Consider the following 19,977-nt stretch of genomic DNA (forward strand, 5'->3'; position numbering starts at 1 on the left):
TATAAATAATTGTCCTTGTAAAGCGTATATTGAGCAGCATTTCTCTGCCCTAGTTTTCATAAATTTTCCTTCTGGATAGTCTGATTTTCTTTCAGCCAGAGCCTAAGTATCCTTTAATTTTATATATCTAGATAAACTTTGATAGGTACTAAACCTAGACACTTAGTTATTATCAAAAGTTAGTTGTTAATTTTGAACTTAGGACATCTGGCTAATAACAAATTTTCAATAAAATTAATGAATTTAGTTTTTATGATGCAGACGTAAATTTAGGTAGTTAACAAACTATTGCCATTTAGTTTAGTTTATTTCTTAAATTTGCAGAAGTAATAAAGAGAAGAAAATCAGTTTAAAATCATTGCAATTATTTACATGTCAACGCCCCGATTTTCCACATTTGTTAATTAAGAGTGCCTGCAGGTAACTTGTGAATAACAAACATTTTGCTTTTAATTAATTCAGTTATTTTGATTGAATCATTTTATGAAAATAAATCAACACTAATATTTCTTTCCCACCAAAAAGTAAACTGGGCTAGCAAAAAGAATGATATCACGTTATTTCTTGCTTCAATAAATTGAACTCCAGCAACACCCTTTTCTGTAATTAACTTTCCAATCAGGTATTTCAGTTTCTGATTTATTCATTGACACTTTAATGGAAAAGTAAATAAAACAAGATTGATCACATCTGAGGAAGCACTACAAGACTTCTTCCTCATTATATGGACATATGGCATAATGTCAACAATTTTGAATTGGTCAATTATATACCCTATTCACGAAAAGGGTGATAGGTTGGTATACAACAGCTATCAAAATATATCGTTTCTTTCCTGCGCCTATAATATATTATGACACATTTTTTTAATAGGACTCGCCTCACACCAACTTTTATAGGTTCCTACGAATTTGGCTTGGGAATAGGAATAGCCCCCTCGGACCAAAACTTCATTTGTGAAACATTTTTGAAAGAAGGCGTAAATTTAAAACTAAAACCCACCACCTTTTCATAGATTTTAAAGCAGCGTTTGACAACGAAATGCAAAAAGAGCATTTTATTGTTAAATGAGAATTTAACATACCAGATAAACTTATAAGTATGATAAATATCACCATGTGAGATGTACAGTCATGATAAATGGTTGTATCATAATATCCGTTGAATTTTAAGATTGGTAGGGAATACCGTCAGGAAGTCAGATGGAGAAATGCCAAAAATGCAGCTAAAACAGCCAATTCATGGAAAAAGGAGGAGAGAAAGACCAAAGCTGAGATGGTTGTTTAGAGAAACAGAGATGACAATATACTCTGAGAAAAGCGAAATTACTCATCTTGTGCCATTTTTACGGCTAATTTATTTTTAAAAAATTAGTAAAATTCACTAAACTAAATATTTTTGCTCTCAGACTAATTCGTGAATGAAATACTGAATGATGTTTTTTGGATTAAAGTATAGTTGAAGCTGGAAACAGTGGCGTACGCGAAGAAATATTTTACTTTGGTACCAGTTAAGGACGTGTGGGCCGTGCGGGTTGGGTGAAGGTCCCAGAGCGCTCGGTTCGGAACATTATGGGTTCGATTCCCATCTGGAGCAGTAAATATTTGTTTTACGGCGGTCCCGAAAAATGAATCTTGACAATCCCACCTTGGTTAGTAAGCTGCTACTCTGGTTGCCAAAAAAGACCAGGGGGAATACTTTCCAGATTAGTTTCCCCCAATTTTTTTTCGTATTCTTTATTTAATCTTTGCTTCTTACATTTTAACAAAGCTGGTGAACTTCGATGAACCTCAATACATTCTAAAATTAATTTTCTTCCTTCTTCTTTTGATCTTTTTAACCATCTTCGATAAAGTGATGTTTACTGCACGGCCATCAAGTCAAAAGTGAATAAATATTGTCCACAAACGAATAAGAAATAATCAAATTATTTTTGACCGATTGAACATATTCACGCTATCTTTCAATAAGATCTAAATACGGCCTGTATTATCAAACAATATTAACTATTGCGCTATATGACAATATCGATCGTCTGGAGTGGGAAATAATCCCCCATACCTTTAAAAAAATATAGAGAATACATGCATATCGATGGTGGACCTAAATAGTGTACATTAATGCAGTGGCTTTATATTATAATAATAAAAAAAAAAAAAAAACATAAATAAAAATTATTGAAAGGAATATATATTGGTTTTTGCATAATAAAATTTTCTTGAGTACAAATCATGATTTGTGTTGCCTGTTGAAACTTAATGACAATACCTAGTCACAGTTCTAATGTTAATAAGTTGATAAGATATAAACGACGATAGTTAACTTTGCGAAACATTGGCTGCTCTCATTGCTTCAGTTATCGAAGCTTAGGGCTGGGCTGCGGTCAGCCAAATTTGAAGCATTTATTGGTCCATAGAACCTGTTATACAAAAACCTTATGGCATTGAGTCGCATTTTATATTATTCGAGTTTAGAAAGAGATCTTTTAGGGGCATGGCAGTTTTAGATTTTGGAATCATAAATAAATGTGACTAAATTTCATGAAATGGATTAGGTTGAAAGGAATGGGCGTGTTTGCAGGAGTTTTCTGTTTTTACTCGTCGGTGAAGATCAGGTAACGAAAATAAAAACGTAAAAAGTCCAGAATCATCTCGATGCGCTTTGGCAAATATGAGCGGAAAGGATGGAGGATGGCTGAGTTATATGCCATCAAAGTCACAGCCTACCCAGAACCTAGCTCGATCTATTGAATGCCATATTCTTATTGGCTTGAAAAAGCTTTCCCACTAAGGACCTTTTGGTACTGGTAATGGTTGACTTTTTTTTTTTTGTTGAAGAAGCAAAGATTAAATAAAGAATACGAACATTTGGTACGTAATTGGAGAAGATGGTCGGGGGGGGGTGTGGTCAGCAAAGAAACAACATAAATAAACAAAAAATATTTATTTATGCCGAGGTTTCGACCTAATTTTCAGGTCTTCATCAGAGCTATAAAAACAAAAAGACAACAACTATCATTTAGAAAGAAAATAGATAACTATATATATAAATAACATAATAATAAATAAGTACAAATATATAAAATAAAATAAATAATAGACTAAAAATTTGGAAATATACACAATAATGGAATGAAAATATAATACAACAAATAAATGATACAGTGGAAAGAATCTATAAAGAATTAGTTGAAGAAATAAGGAAAAAAACATTGTTCTAAATTGCAGGAAAAGCCGCTAGAGTGCAGGTAGGCAAAAGACATTATGTAAACAGAAATCTAAAGGTCAAAAGATCGTAGAGATAAAGTAGTCAATGTGAGAGTAAAAAAAGAAAAAGACCAACATAAAAAGGTGTAAAATAATGAGAGCCCAAAAAAATAATAAAATTAATCAATATATAAAGGGCGTGTAAAAAACCGGAAATATTAACGGGGAGTATTTAAAAAAACAATGTTATAGAAAATAAGAAGAAATATGGGAATAGGAAATGAAGAAATAAGAGAGAAAAAAATAACTTACAGTTGTAGGCAGAGATTAAAACTAAATGAAAAATAGTTAAAGGAGATGGTCAGGGCAGCGGCCAAACAGGAAAAAAAAAGTGAGATTGTTCCAAAAATAACTTTCTACCAACTTAATGTTTAGTAAAATTGCTTTTCCAAAATGGCTATCACCAATTACTTGAAACAGATAAACAATTCTATAAAGTTATAAAATACCCTTCTCGCTATCTTAAAGCAATTATTTTTTGTTTTCATTTTGTGGCATTATTTGTATTCATCCAAAAAAAATTTTATTATTTTATTTCCTCTCTTCTCTAAAACTATGTAGGCAGAAGAAGAGAGCACAGGAAAAAGAAAATCTTAAAATGTTGCAAGATTTCTGGGAGAAAAAAAGAATCCAGAAAGTTTCATAAAGGTGTAAAAGAAAGAAATAAAAAAGGGATTCCAAGCCAACACTGGATTATGTAAAGGGAAAGAAGGTGAGCTGATTGGGGAAAAGAGGTCAATTCTTGAAAGGTGGAGCCAATATTTTAGTGAATTGCTAATCACAAGAGCCACAGAGAAAATAGCTGAAGATTCAATCTAGATGAACTCCTGGATAAGGAGCAGGGCGGTGCAGAAGAAGTGGAAGCTCCTGAGAAGGAAGAAATTATTAAATCATTGAGAAACCATAAGTCGCCTGGTCTTGACGAGATAATTCCAGAGATGATAAAGTATGGAGGCAGTGATTTGTGGGAAGCAATTTATGATTTGATTTGGGAGATATGGACGGAAGAAAAATGCCGGAAGATTGGACAAGAGCAGCAATATATCCTATATACAAGAAAGGAGACAAGCTGACATGCGATAATTATAGAGGCATTGTTCTGCTAAGCACAACTTATAAAATACTGGCAGTGCTTCTACTTAAAAGAGTGTCGGATTTCACGGAAAATATTATAGGAGAATATCAGGGAGGGTTTTGGCCCGGTAGATCTACAGTTGACCATATATTCACCCTGAGGCAGGCAATGGAAAAGTGCTATGAGTATAACATAACTATTCGTGGACTTTAAACAATTTTATGTCAGTGTGGATAGAAAGGAACTTTTAAAAGCCATGGTAAAGGTAGGCATACCGAAAAAAACTAGTCAGCCTGGTAAAAATGACACTAATGAACACTACCTGCCGAGTTAAGCTTGGAAATTCACTGTCCCAGGAATTATCTGTGGAGAATGGCTTGAGACAGGGGGATCATTTGGCTCCTCTTCTATTTAATATAGCATAAGAAGTAGCTATTCGTTCAATCAGAACTAATCCAGGAGGGACCATTTAAAATAGACTGTCCCAACACTTAGTATATGCAGATGATTTAGTCATTGCCGCAAGAATCCGAGCAGCATTAAAAGGAACATTACAGGAATTCGAAGAAGCAGCATATGAATTGGGCCTTAAGGTGAATGAAGACAAGACAGTGTATGTGAAAAGCTGAAGAGAGCATAAGGAAGAGAATAGTAAAGTGACGTTCAGAGACCACAGTTTCAGTTCAGTAAACCAATTTAAGTATCTGGGAAACCTGGTTACAGATAAAAACAAAGTAGAGAGCGAAATAGAGGCCAGGATAGCAGCAGGAAATAAATGTTATTTCTCACTGTAGAAAATACTGAAGAAATAGAGCTCTCTTTAAAAGGATGAGAGTTGTCATTTACAAAATCATCGTAAGGCCAGTAGTGATCTATGGGGGAGAAACATGGCCCTTGACAAAAAAAGCAGAACAGATGCTCAACTTCTGAGAGAGAAAGGTATTGAGAAGGATCTGGGGAGGAATCTCGGAGAATGGAGTTTGGATAAGAAGAAGGAATGCCCGATGAAAGGATACCCAAAAAGATGGTTTATGGCAAACCAGATGGAAAACGGAAAAGAGGACATCCCTGGTTCAGATGGCTGGACGATGTGTAGGATTTGAAGCTCTTGAAGGTTGGCAGATGGAAGGAGAAAGCAAGAGACCGTGTAGATTGGTAGGCTGTGGTGGAGGAGGATTTGAAGCTCTTGAAGGTTGGCAGATGGAAGGAGAAAGCAAGAGACCGTGTAGATTGGTTGGCTGTTGTGGAGGAGGCCCGGGTTCTAGCAGGACCCTAGTGCCATAATAATAATTTCCTCTCTTGTTTTCCCCATTTTTTATTATGGCTGCTGGTATACAGTGGACTCCAGGGTAAACAAGATGCTAAACTTAGACGTCTTATGAAATGTTCAATACGATTTGTTTTCGTGATCACCAGAGATATGCCCATAACCCAGTATTACGCCGAGTTGAAGTGGCTCTATCTATCCTTCCGATATCAGTATTTCCTAGCCTTTCTATTCTAACTAATCAGCGCCCCACCTATATCCTAAAAAACCTGCATTTCAAAATTTCAGTCCAATCCCGTACTACCAGATACCTTTTATCTGATATCCACCCCCCCCCCACCTCACTGCGTTTGAAAAATCTTTTTTCTTTCTGCCATACGTCATGTACCAACCTTTCCTTCGTTTAAACCCTTCGGTTAAGTCATCTTTTACTTTAGCAACCAACCTTATAATTGTTCTAAACAGACCTAGACCCAGAATATTAAACCATTTTTTATTCATTCATATTTAATCCTGGTACTGCAGTGTGTGAAGCAGAATTTAACGAAAATTTGCTTACTAAAGTGATACTCATTCATGCCAAAATTAGCCAACACCATCCTAAGCAACATTGTAAGTTAGGTCTTCTGTATATATTAAAATTTAATCGGTACTTATCTTGTACTTTTAAGTTTTGTTCTTCTGTTTTTACATCTTCCTAGGCTTGAAATCTCAAGTTTATTTACATAGCCAGTTCCTCTATTACAATCCTGTGATGATGACCCTGAAACCAATATTTTATCACAATAAAATATTACTAAACCTACCTGTTATTTTTGCATCATTATTAATTTAGGATTTGTTGTTCTATTTCCTTTTTAGGATGTGGAGAAGAGAAAAATGGGTATCCAAAGTTGAACTAGTAAGGTCTAAATCTGATCCTGGTGAAACTCATAAAGAGAGCGAACTACCTCCTAAACTTGACGATTTCTTTCAGTTTTTGGGATTATCTAGTCAAAGCTTTAGGTAAACTTTAATTATTAATGGCACTACGTATCTTGATTTTTAACAAGCATATATTATCTTAAAATGGGATTTTAGAAACTTGACTGCAGCTAGCTCAAATGGTTCAAATCCAGTGTTTTTTCCATCAGAGAGTTCTGCTGACTCTAGCCCTAAAGGAAGGGGTTCTGAAGGAGAACAAGAAGCTGGTTAGTTTATTTATATATCACTTATGTATATATCACCTTGGAAAATGATAATTTTTTTTTTAATTCTGTATTTTTTTTTCTTTCAGGTTCAGATATGGGTCTTTCAATTGTGGAAAGGAATGCAAGAGTGATAAAGTGGCTTGTGGCATGTGCTAAGTCCTAGCTAGAGATTCTAATATTCTTTCAATCTGATTTTGTTAATATGCAGTGTAAATAATGTAATTTAATTTCTAATTCAATTATTTGCTTAAATGAAGTGTTCAATCATATTTTATATTTTATAATTTATTTAGTTCGATTTAATCAAATAAAATTATATTTAGCAGGTCTATCACTGTTTGAACCTTTTGTATAATATTTAATCCTGCATTAAAAATATCAGTAATGATTCGGACTTCTTTTTAATGATGTTTCTATCTTTGCTGTATGATCAATTTCTCCTCTATGTTTACTAACGATTATGTCATTATTAAGCTTTCACAATACCAGTTCCTAACTTATCCTAACACTAGTCCAGGAGGGATAGTTTATTTGTTTAAATAAATCCGGAATGGAATTTCTTAACATTTTAATTAGGAGAAAAATAGTGGACAAAAACTGTATATGTATCCAAAAGCATTGGTATGTAGCAACTTTTAGTGCGAACAATTCACAAACGTGCCGAAAAGTGTTTTTCCGGATTAAGATTAAGGTGAAAAAATTATTTTTGAAAAAACAATTGTATTAATAGTGAAAAATTTTAAATAAATTAGCTTTTATAATTTCAATTGGCTTAAAACTATTCTAAAACAAAAAACGGAAAATAGGCCATTTAATTACTGGACATGTAATTGTCCTAGGATCTTGGTTGAGGCTTTTGTCAGTTGCTATCTGCAATACAAATTTCATGGTAAATCATTAATAACTTTTCGCAGAAATCGTTAAAATACAAAAAAGGTGTTCCCACAAAACAGTAAAGACACCAAAGAGTACTAAAATGATTTTTCAAACCGCTATTCGTTCGTCAATAGTTTCTTTACTACTCCATTTTCGAAAAGTATATCTGAAGTTTGATTTAATACCTTAAACACGCGTTTAGAAATCACCCTTTTTCTTGGTTTGGCTCCTCAGGTGGGAAGGAATAGGGAAGAATCCATTATCAGGAATGGTGGGAGAAAAATTCCATTCGAGCACTGTAATGTACCAAGCCAGGCCGTCGGGATTCCCCCATGACTCCAAAATTTCCCCTTCATTTCTCTGCCCGAGGGCCAAATCTAGAAAAATGCACGATTTCCAAATGCGTTTTTGAAGTAATTAATCGTAATCGTATCTTCTCCTCATCTTCGTTCACCCGCTGCAATCGTTGAACCCCTCGTCTAAGTCTACTACTCTATTCACTACCTTTATCCAACCCCAAAAAATACTTTACTACTTTATTTGTGAATAACATTCAACTATAAATTAACTTTTTTGTTTTCATTCTCCAAATAATTCAGATTGTATGTTTATTTTATTCTTCTTCCCACATTAATTAAACCTAGCCCATCTGTAGAAAGCATTTTGCAACGATCATAGGTGGCAAACACAAAGAATAATGTTTATTTTATACATCTGTGGGCGGACTAGAACAACCAAGGGTACTTTGGTAGATTCATATTGTCTTATTATCTATCAGTTCTGGTCTTATCATTTTATTTTCTGCATAAAACAACTTAGTATTGCAAAGGTATATTGCTTAACGTATTTACAAAATTACTAAGCAAGATCCACACATTTTCCACCTACTGCATCCAAAACACAAAAGCTTGGTAAACAAAGGTCGGTATTCATACCCTTGTGTGTTCCAGATATATAAGGACGTCAGACTTGCATTGGCTATTACCTCCTCTACATCCTTACATCTTCTGTGCTGAAAAAACGTACAATTATTTATATCATATACAAATTAGTACTTAATAATAAAGAAATAATACAATGTCATCGAGGTAATAGAAAGTGATGCTGTAAAATCCTGATAAGTTTTATTGGGTTTCCACTCAATACGATAGCTGGGTTGGATCAGCTAGTTTTTCTGAGCGTCGATAGATTGTGAGCTACGATCACTACGATCTTTTTTACTCACTCCTTCATGATATAATAAAACTAAAAATTTGAAGGCTGATCCTTTGCGGGTTCAATGTCAAGGCTGTGCTAAAGAATAGTGGAATAACTGACTTTAATCAATTTCACTAAAATGTTTAAGATTATAAAAAATATCTTTAATTCTAGAGCCCAATAAACTTTGGAGGAACATTATAGAAGTCATTTTGAGATTCATGAAACTAAAAATATAGACGTATCTACTGGAAGTGTGGGGAATCCATCGAAGAGATGAATGAGATGCCGGAAAATCAGGGGTTGAAGCAGATTGAGTAACTGTAAGATAGTTGATAGCAGAAAGTTTACAAAGAATGACTTAGTATCAGCATTTTGTGAGCTTTAATCTGGAAGAGCTCCGAAGATAAGGGCATATCGATATACAATAGCCAACTTCACAGAAGCCGTAAATGCCAATTTTTATATATGTGTTGCGACGCTGTCTCTCCCTTCCAGTCCTTGAGAAAAATTTTTTAGCTGCTAGAGCCATCACAACTCGACCTGCTGCTTGACATTCATCACTGTAACCATTCTGTTCAAATAAAAACGTCTCAATTTACATTTTTGTTCATATCTTGTTTATTGTTCACTTCAACTCTTGTGTAATAATGTGTTACATTGTAATATTTAAAAACATACAGTTTTAAAGAATAAAAACTAAAAAAGAGATTCTCTGATCAACACAAAGTTTCACTCAAAACAGTAATCCAGTTAGAATTCATTAAAACACAATACAGTTGAATTAACACATTTCATGAGTGGATTAAGTATCTCTACTCTTGTTTTATATAATGGGCTATGTACGTCCCTTGGGGAATACCTCTCAGTCACATACAACATTTTTTTTCTTACCCCAATCTGGCTATTTCTGATAAACGGGGTGTATGGGAGGTTTATCTTATGGATAACCAACCTATTTTAACTAGAGTAGCAGGTTATCGAACCGGCACTGCTGCAGACTTGAGATTACTACAGTGATTCCCCAACCCTGACTAACACAGCCTCTATATCTGATCTCAACAAAGCCCTAAAATGATTAAAATCTAAACACTTACAGATTGTTCACACATAAATTTCATCAGATTTGGATAAAATCTGTAAAGTTGTTCATTGATTTCACTCCAACGATAATACGCCAAAATACTGTCGAGGTGACTGTGTAATTAATTAGTTAGTTTTGAGTCTAATTGAAGATGTGTGTTTAATGGGTTAGATTGCCAAATAGGAGATGGATTGACAGGACTTTTATTGGTACTCGCCGTAAATTCTCGCAGGATGGAAACTTTACTCCTACGTAGGGTATTCACTTATGATCTTAAAGAGAATGGCAAGTCCTACAGGTATTCGCTATAGGTCTATGCAGGAAGGAAACTCCACTCCGTAAGGTTCTTGCTTACGATTGTGAAGGGGGTAGTCAATCCTACAGGTATTCGCTATAGGTCTTGACCAAAGCATTGAAGGTATAGGGAGGAGGATCTTTTTCTTGTGAAAACGTCACGTAGTGAGTTAGTGTACGAAGTGCACTTGGAAAAGTTTCAATACAGATTATATATGTAAAAAAATCAAAATAAAGTTTTAATATTCGAGAAAAAGTTGTCATGAACTCTGCAGAATATTATTCATGGTAGTAGCTGTTGAGGATTGAGGGGAAAGGGTGAAAGAAAGTCTCTCTTTGGACTTCCGATACCGGATCAATGTATATGAACTTTAATAGTATGTAACTGGCTTTTGTGAGCTTTATGCGTGACTGAAGAATTCTCCTTACTGTATCAATAATTCGTTACAATTTGAAAACAAGCTCTTACGAGTAATGTAGCGACGCGATCTATCAGGGATCGCCAGTACGAACACCGTAATCGCTTCCCGCCAAGACGCAGAGCTTCATCTGATCGTTTCACCTGGGAGCACTACCTATGGATTCTCTAGCCATTTATTGAGTTCATTTATTGAGCAAAATGTAAATAATTATATAATGTTATATATAAACATGTAATTACCATTATAATTGTAAATATTTTGATTTGATATATAAAGTTTACTAAAAAGAATATACTGAATCACAAGAAAGTAAGTTCTTACCGGCCTTTGTATCGTTAGTAGAATCAATACTCGGCCGATGGTGCTCAACAACTACTGCTCATCGAACCCCAGCTAAGTATCTCACTGTGTACCTTCGAGTACCAACGTTAGAAAAAGGTTGTATCAAATCTGATTTATGTGACAAAATGCCTCTTACTAACTCATGTTTTTGTTTTCTGTTTTAGAAGGATCCGGAAAAATCAACAAGTACCATCTTGGGACAGTAAATAAGACACTCAGTATATTCTTCCAACTTATTTTTCGATGTGAAGAGTCTTATTTCACGCTAGTTCCCTGTTGGTCACCTCCTCCTTTCTCTACCTTTTATACTCTTGTGAGATCTGGCGGCTAGCTATCCGCCGGGCCTATATACCTCCTTTGTATCTACCGGAATAGCATCCCGTAGAATGAAGTTTCCTTCCTGCATGATTCGGCGGCTGGGTACCCTCTGGGCTTGCATACCTCTCCGTAGATACAGGAATAGTACCCGGTAGGACGAAGTTACCATCCTAAGAGAAATTACGGCTGTCGCCCCTTAAGTCTCATCCTATCTCTTCATCTTCTAATTAACTACCTTACCTATATTGAACACGCATTGTCGAAACTTCTGGTCAAAAATACCTAATATTATCTATTGGAGTTAGATATAACACAACTACGTCGACAGTAACATTAAATTTAACAGTAAAGCTGTTGCTGAGCGTGCTAAGCCACTGATATGGCATTCTAGCGTCTACAGCAACCTTTATTTTGTGGCAGACCTTAGCATTTCCACTTTGGTAGTAATATGTTAGAGAACAAGAGTAACCTAAACAAAAAGAGAAATCGATGGTTAAAAAAGAATGAAATTTCGGAATCATTTACCATTTGGATGATCTGTCAACGTACTTTTGTCTCCTTTTTTTAAGTGCATTTTGCTCGTCAAAATTCATATTTACTTCATGAATTTCAGTACGACAGGTAACGGTTATTAGTGTTATTCACGCGATTATCAGTATAATGTAGTAAATAACAGTGCTATTATACTTGCTTAAACCTACAAATTCAGTAAACATCCATTAATTGAACATAAATAAAATAAATAAGAACACAAATTCAAATCATAGAAAATCTTTATTTTGCTATCTGATATTAAACATTTCTACCGCTATTACGTTTTCTTTTATAAAAATTATTACCAGTAATTTCTATAATTTTATCTTCAAAATCCTACTCCTACTTATACACAAATTCAACTTTTTCAAAAGTTATTTTGGTGTTATAAAATTATAAACCACCATCATAACCCCCTTAATTGATGAGTGTGAACAAATAGATAGTGATAATAAATAATCTTTTTTCTTTTTTTCAGTTTAAACAATGGTTTAGTAACAATTACGATGAGGGTCCGTAGAAGTTTTAGGACTTAATCGTAACCTTTTTTTATTTTGAAAAAATAAGATTATGAATGTTTTCTGTTGAAAATTTCATTGAGCTATCTAATTGACGTAATACGTTAACTTACTTAGATTGTTGTTCATTCTTACTAAATTAGTTTCTAGAAGTTATAAAACACAAGTAGCTCTTAACATGTCTGATATATCGTGGTTACTCGCAGTTGTTATCATTTAAATACTATCGATTTTACGAGCTGTTAATCTTGTACTTAAATTTAGTGATTTTTGTTTAAAAGTCGGTAGTTTTATACTATTGTTTAGTTCTAGATTTAGTTATGATATTGGAATGGCCTGTCATTTAGTGCTATATAAACTATACTATAAATAAATAGGTTAATATATTGTTAAATTTTATCAAGAGGTTTTAACTGTTAAATGTATGTTTTCTCGTATCGAGTAAAATAAAAAGGTGAGTGGAAGTTAATATGTTAATAATTACTGTTTTTAGACCTTGTATTTTTCCCTGCAAGGCCTAGCTGGCCAACAATTGACTTTAGCTTTATTTACATTTTTTACATAAGTGCTTATCAGGCTATGTTAGTACCTTCTTATCATACTGAAGTGTCATTTGAATGTTTAATTGTTTCAATGTTTTTTCATTAATTTAAAGTGAAGATGAATGATCCTGTTTATTCTTTACTATGGTATTATTAAATTATGTTTTATTGGTTATTTATCTACATATACTCTGTTTTTAATAATAATTTATGTATTATGAAATCTGGGATTGGCCTTTGTTGAAGGTTTTTGTTTGTAAAATAAATTGTTTATTTCTTTTCATTCAATTTGGTCATAAGTTGGTTCTGTACGATCAATTGAACAATGAGATAAATCTAAATCTCATCTCCAATAAACATAAAGTAAATTAAGTTTCTATTTGAGTGTGATTTTTGTGTGAATACTTCCAATTTTGTTGTTTTAAACAGTTATAGTGTATTAATACCCTTGCTGTTTTTGCTCTGTTAATTTCCATATCAAACTAAATTTCTCATCAATTTCAAATACTAGTTTCATTGATTTATTTTTCAAGCAATGTTATCTTCTTGACTTCCACTGTTTTGTTCTTTTTTTTTTTTTAAAAAATTAATATTTCGACCTTATTGAGATGGTTTATTTTTTTCATCTTTATTTGTAATTTTTATTGAATGTGGATAGATAGAAAGTGAGAATTTAATGGTGGGAAGGGTACTAGAGTGACAGATAAAAGTGAGGATGGAATTGTACAGGGATCAGAATCTGATTATGAAAGATCTGTCAAAAGCTTCTATGTGGTGGTTTGTGATATGTAAATCTGAAGATTGAGAGTGGGTATTGTTGGAATGAACACAGGATTTGAATTGAAGGAAATTGGAAATGTATGAAGGATGGTGAGATTGGATAACTTGGTGGAGGATGGATGACTGGAAATACTTATAACAGTAGTTTTAGTTTTTCCTCTAGTTCCCCAGAGACACCCTATATACTGTATAACAGTTGGAAAATATTGAGGTGACTAAGAACCTGCCAGTTTCAAATGATAATTGGTGACTCTTTGGTAGATGTCCAGAACAAGGTTTTTCTAGGAAAGGGTTTGGTGAAAGGTGATATCAAGGTTTTTGAACTTTTGATGTGTTAAATGCTTTGGAGAAATATAGAAATATGAGAATGGTTAGTTGTAGATGTTCAATGGGAGTCTGAAATCGTCAGTTATTTTAAGAAGGGTGGAGGTCAAGATAACCTCGTCAAAAACTGCATTGGAGATGGTTTATGAGGGAACGTTCTTTAAAGATGTTTGAAAGTAGGTTTTGAACTGGATGTCCCAGTGGTTTTGAGAGGTTAGAGAGGAGAGAAATAGGACAGAAGTCATTAGTTAGGTGAAGAAGGATTTGAAATTTTATTTTAAGGTCAAACTAAAGAATTTTTCTTGCCTTGATGATATAAGAAAAAAGTGATTTTATCTTTTAAGCCATTAGGCCATTGTACATCCATGGTATTATTATAAAATTGGAGGATTGTTACTAAAATCTCTATTTCTAAATTTTTGAAAACCTATATTTAAAACTTTGTTTTTCATATTTGGTATTTTCTCCTCAATTATGTTGCAACATATTGAAGTTCAATCTTTGTTGTTTCATTAATACAGGCACATATTGAACCACTCAATAAAATCACATATATTTTTAGAGTTCCTGTATATAAGTTCGAGAAGTTGATATTTTTTAGAAATTTTTGACTTTACATTCTTATGAGTGTTTATTATTTAATTTATAGTAAAGTATGTTAGCTCTCATACAAGCATAAAAATATTGTCACATTTTCAACTTACCTCTAATTTTCGGAAATAATTGCTCTTCTTTCACTTTCTGATGAGGAATAGGTATTACTGCTTATGTATTTTTCCTGAATCTTTTTCCTACTTTTTTGGGTTTTTTTTTCTTAGTACAATATTATAATAACTTAGCACTGCGGAATTACAATCAATTTTATCTTTTTTCAATTCAGAATTCAGTTTAATTATTTTATTTAGAAAATACTTTTAAATGAAGTGGAAGGACAATTGTTCAACATTATTTATTTTAAATGTATTTTCACTTCTTTCTTCTTGATGTATATTTTTAATGTTCCATATTTTATCTCTATTCTGTTGCTCAGTTTCTTTGTCTTTTTTTTCTGATCTAATTCAAAAAATTTCTCTCCTTCATTATTATTACACAGAAATAATAACAATTGCCAAAACAAACTTTAAACAGCAGTATGCCATCCTTTGCAAGTGATTTGTCTCTGTCTCTTCTAAATACAACAATTCTTTCATCCTTTGGCTATCAAATGGCTCAATAAATTGTATTTTGGTTGTAAATGATACATTCGGTGATGCTTTGCCTAACTGTATTCCCTGACTTTGTTATCATCAGATTTTGTGGATTGCTGCCTCTTATTATGGTAGCAAATTACTAATTTGACATCAAAATCCCTGGCATGATTGAAAAAATGAGTGTTTTTGTTGATATATATATATTTGTATTGATTTAACTATATTTGTTTATATGTACATATGTCTAAATACTTTTTTTTTGTTTCAGATGCTTGGTGCCATACCATGCCCTCATACATCTGCTTTAGACCAAGCAAAATTCCAGCAACAATACAATGATGAATTAGAACACAGAAATCGAATTGTAAATATATTATTTATGTTTAACTATATTATCAGTACATTGCTTTATTAATCAGCCAAATTAAAGTATGTGATCCGAGTCAATTGGATATAAGTGAAAAAAAAAAATTCCCCAATGTCAAGTATATATTAACCTAACCTGACATTGGATTAGACTAACGATTGATGTTCAGACTTATCTATCTATTTCAAAAGTTAAAATTACTTTAATACCTCTGGCTGTTCACTTCACATCGTGGAAAGTAGATAGGGAAATAGATGTTTAATATTTAAATATTAATGCCACATCAAGGAGAAAAGTATTTGATATTATAAGAGCATTTCAATATTCCTAGCTTGTAATTCAACCAAAATAAATGAAAATGATTAATTTGGGTTTAATCAGAGAAAATTAGAGCCACCACTAAGGCCTCTCGTCACAATTTGCTTACAATGCTATAGCATTGCAATAACCAACATGTAGCTACATTTGGCTACAACATGTTGACTTACTGGTGAAATATGTTACCAAAATTTAGTGACGATACAGGCTAAAACAAGCAACAAAGAGACATTATTTGTCGAGTTTTAAGCTACACTGCCTAATATTCAATCACATTTGCTTTTATCTAGTGTAGCTCAAGTATAATGGATTGTGAGAAACTAATAGGCTTAGTTCAAGAAGAAAAACTATTTTGTTGGATCAAAAGGTGCAGTAACATGTGAGAAATGTCGTAGTAAAGTGGGACAAAATAATTCATTCAATGTTCATATTCATAGTAATAAAGAAATTTATTACTATTAAAATTGCAAAATAGTGGTTAATTCAGTTTTGCTTAGTTTTCAGTTTTGTAAGACTTTTAATTTTTTGCTATTTTGTTAACACACACACACACATCGAAGAGTTCACAGAGGGAGTTAATGGCCTCTCGCGAGCTCAATTCGGATTTCGTAAAGAGCGATCCACAATAGATGCTGTTGGATTGGTAGTCAAGATGGCCTGCTCAGCAATTGCAGGAGCAAGGTGGAGGAGGGGTGCTAAGTGTTATGCAGCATTCATCACTCTAGACGTTAAGAATGCTTTTAACACTGCAAGATGGACCTGTATAGTAGATGCCCTACGGACTATGGCGGTACCAGCCTATCTTATGAGAGTTCTTACAGACTACTTCAAAGATAGAGTTCTGTTTTACTTTTCAGGCCTTGGCCAAAGAAGATATGAGGTGACTGGTGGTGTCCCACAGGGCTCGGTATTAGGGCCTCTTCTGTGGAACGTCATGTACGACACAATCTTTAAATTGACATTCCCAGAGGGAGCCACAGTTGTGGGATTCGCAGATGACGTTGCAGTTGTAGTGGTGGCGAAGTACTTAGAAGAAGTTACCCTCATCGCTAACCAGGCTGTTGCTACGGTACGAGGTTGGCTGTCTTCGGTAGGCCTACAACTTGCAGATCACAAGACCGAGGTTCTCCTAGTAACTAGCAGGAAGCAGACCAAGTCTATCACTGTCACGGTTGGTAGCCACAAAATTCGTTCCCAGTCTAGCTTAAAATACCTAGGAGTCATGATAGATGCACGTCTCCGCTTTAATCTTCACACGGAGTATATCAGCGCCAAATCTGCTAAAGTAGCATCCTTTTTGTCACGCCTTATGCCAAGTGTCGGAGGTCCCAAAGAAAGTAGCCGAAGGCTTCTTGCTACTGTTGTCCCCTCCATTATGTTATATGCAGCCCGGATTTGGAAACAAGTGATGGCTACCATATCATACAGGAGACAGGTAGTTTCAGTTCGGTTTGTTTAAGGACAGTTAGCGCTTTTCGAACTGTTTCCTATGAAGCAGTGTGTGTGATAGCTCGAATGCCACCTGTGGAACTTCTTGTTGAAGAAAGAAGCAGGCACTATGAACGACGCTTGCACTTGTCCAGAGAAGAAGAGTGAAAAACAACCATCGACCAGTGGCAGCAGCGTTGGGAGGCTGCAGATTCCGGGAGGTGGACTCACAGGTTAATACCCGATGTGGGCAAGTGGTATGGTCGCCAGCATGGTGAGGTGGATTTTTACATAACCCAATTGTTGACCGGACATGGATGCTTTAGAGCCTACCAGTACCGCTTCAAACTGGACAACACCGCAGAATGCCCTGGATGTCAGACTGTCGAGGAAACCGCGGAGCACGTGTTTTTCACTTGCATTCGCTTTGCAGCAGAAAGAAGTGAATTAGAGAGAGAGTGTGAAGGACGCATCACTCCAGAAAACATGGTGAGCTATATGCTCCTCTCAGACCAGCATTGGAACGTGAAGAGATTCACCAGTCGTTCTCAAGAGGTTGAGAGAGAAAGAGAGGGCTAGAAGACGTAACAAGCATGGAAACGTGAAAACCATGCGAAGAATGCGAGGCGGCACTCAGCCATTTTCCTCCATGAAGTAATGCCTAGTGGCGGTCCCGTGGAGAGGAATGAACAGGTGTAGGGGGGTGGTTTTAGTGGGTAAAAGTCCCACCCACGGATAGGTACGGGCCTATCCGTGTCTTTTGAAGATTCTTTTGAAGATCGACCCTCGTATATAAAAAAAAACACACATTGACCCACAGACCATTTATGGGACTTGTTTATTTGGCCATGACCTCAAAACGTGTATTTCTGTTGAAAACTCTAATTCAAAATTTTGCAGTATCGCAATACTGCCCCTTATTTCTTATTTTGTTCTGTCATGTGCCAGTTTTAAATCTATGTTACACTTTTCTCTAATATCTGAACCTAATTTGTATTTTATTGGTTTTTGGCAACGGACTAGTATTTCAAGTAAAGATTGTATTGGTTACAATGAATAAACTAATATGAAATCATTACAATTACTTACTTAGCTCTTTCTCATCGCTGCTACTTCATTACCACATTCTGGTCCTGAAAAAGATTTGTTTCATGTACAAAACTCAGAAGTTTCTGTGTGTGCAAAATTGCATGTAAAGTGAGTTTTATCAACATTGTACTAAGAATGATTGATTTGTTGATTTAAACACTACTCTGCTCTCCAATGAAAGCTGGTCCTAATAATACGAGTATATACTGAAGAAAATATAGTTAGGGTAGTTAATACAATATAGGATATAATAACAATGATTGTAAAAGAAGTAACTAATAATAAGTTAAAGTAGATAAAGAGTATAAAAAAAAAAAATTACAAAGAAATAAATAAGAAAAATAATAATGGGACAATGATAACAACTGTAGTTTTTATATATCGTGAAAATAATCATTTATCTATACTGATAATAGTAATAGTAAAGATACCAGGAGTAACATGAATAATATAAAGTGAAATAATGTAATTTAAAAATCGGAAGTGAAAGTTTACTAAATAAAATAAAAGTACAAGGTGAGATTTAAAAAGAAGTACATAAAAAGATTAAAAATAAGTAATAAAGTATAGAAATAAGTGAAAAATTGTGATAGAATGTTAACAATACAGGTGATGATAATGGTAAGTGAAATAAGTTTATAGAAACATGTAAAGTAAAAGTTTACAAAAAAAAAAAAACAGAGTAAATGTGAAAGTTAATAAAACATAGATGAATAAATATAAGTGAAATCAGCGATAAATAATATAAGTGATAGAGAGATAACAAACAGGTGAAAAACAAATATTTTTATTTTTAATTCTATTTACCTATATAATAATTTGCATTAGAATATACTTTTTTTCATTTTTAATAAGCTTGTTATTTTTTTACTAGCAATTGGAATGTTATGTATGTGAGAGAACTGGACAATATCTTTGGATATGCTTACATAATGACTGCTTCAAAGTATTTTGCTCTGATGTTCCTCCTAACCATGTGCTTTCTCACTACAAGGTAATTAATAAATTAATATTAGTTTTATTTAATTTTAAAGTATAATTGTAATTTTTGTTCATCTGTACATTTTGAATCAATTTTTAAGGTTATAAAGCTTGCTGTGCTGTAGCTTGCTGATTGATATTTTTAATTAAAGTATTTTTTTATACAAATTATATATCATAAGTATGTATACTTCTATGACTCCTGTAAATGGGATAAATGCCAAGTAACCCACTTTTACTGTACCATAAGGTTTCTTTAAAGAGTTTAAAATTTATCTTGTGAGTAAAAACCTTTGTGAGTAAAAGATGCTGAAAATGCTTTTTGTTGTCAGATTTTTTTAGAGATTAGACTTCTTATTTTTCTGCCTAAATCCCTTGGCCCCTATCAAATAGTGAATTCATTATTGAAACTCAACCTTGGCCATTATAATTTATTCAACAAATACGTATCGTAAGGATATTACACAATTATTATTTTATACAATTTAAATATTTCTATTTTTGTATAAAAATAAAACCTGTTTGGCTGGAGGGTCCTGGAGCATTATATATGTGTGTGTGTGTATATATATATA

At 33.7% G+C, this 19,977-nt stretch overlaps 2 protein-coding genes across 4 annotated transcripts in view; both read left to right on the top strand.

Annotated features, from left to right (window-relative positions):
• LOC106680656 (protein FAM110A) overlaps positions 1 to 7,149 on the top strand; it is a 16,143-nt gene extending 8,994 nt beyond the window's left edge. For both annotated transcript variants that reach the window (XM_014420523.3, XM_014420525.3), the window contains 3 exons: positions 6,470 to 6,613; positions 6,689 to 6,798; positions 6,885 to 7,149. In XM_014420523.3, coding sequence (XP_014276009.1) covers positions 6,470 to 6,613; positions 6,689 to 6,798; positions 6,885 to 6,961 — 331 coding nt within the window. In that variant the 3' untranslated portion in view covers positions 6,962 to 7,149. The remainder of the gene's footprint in view (positions 1 to 6,469; positions 6,614 to 6,688; positions 6,799 to 6,884) is intronic.
• Positions 7,150 to 12,606: 5,457 nt separating this feature from the next.
• The window catches only part of Usp20-33 (Ubiquitin specific protease 20/33), a 45,676-nt gene continuing 38,305 nt past the window's right edge, over positions 12,607 to 19,977 (top strand). The window contains exons 1-3 of one of the 2 annotated variants that reach the window (XM_067044793.1): positions 12,607 to 12,837; positions 15,488 to 15,583; positions 19,296 to 19,415. In XM_067044793.1, the coding sequence (XP_066900894.1) occupies positions 15,488 to 15,583; positions 19,296 to 19,415 (216 nt within the window). In that variant the 5' untranslated portion in view covers positions 12,607 to 12,837. Of the gene's footprint in view, positions 12,838 to 12,971; positions 13,073 to 15,487; positions 15,584 to 19,295; positions 19,416 to 19,977 lie in introns of those variants that run through there. The other variant, XM_067044792.1, reaches the window with a different exon arrangement.

The sequence above is a fragment of the Halyomorpha halys genome, unplaced genomic scaffold (assembly GCF_000696795.3).
Source record: "Halyomorpha halys isolate HHAL.00 unplaced genomic scaffold, Hhal_1.1 Scaffold273.1, whole genome shotgun sequence".
Taxonomy (NCBI): domain Eukaryota; kingdom Metazoa; phylum Arthropoda; class Insecta; order Hemiptera; family Pentatomidae; genus Halyomorpha; species Halyomorpha halys.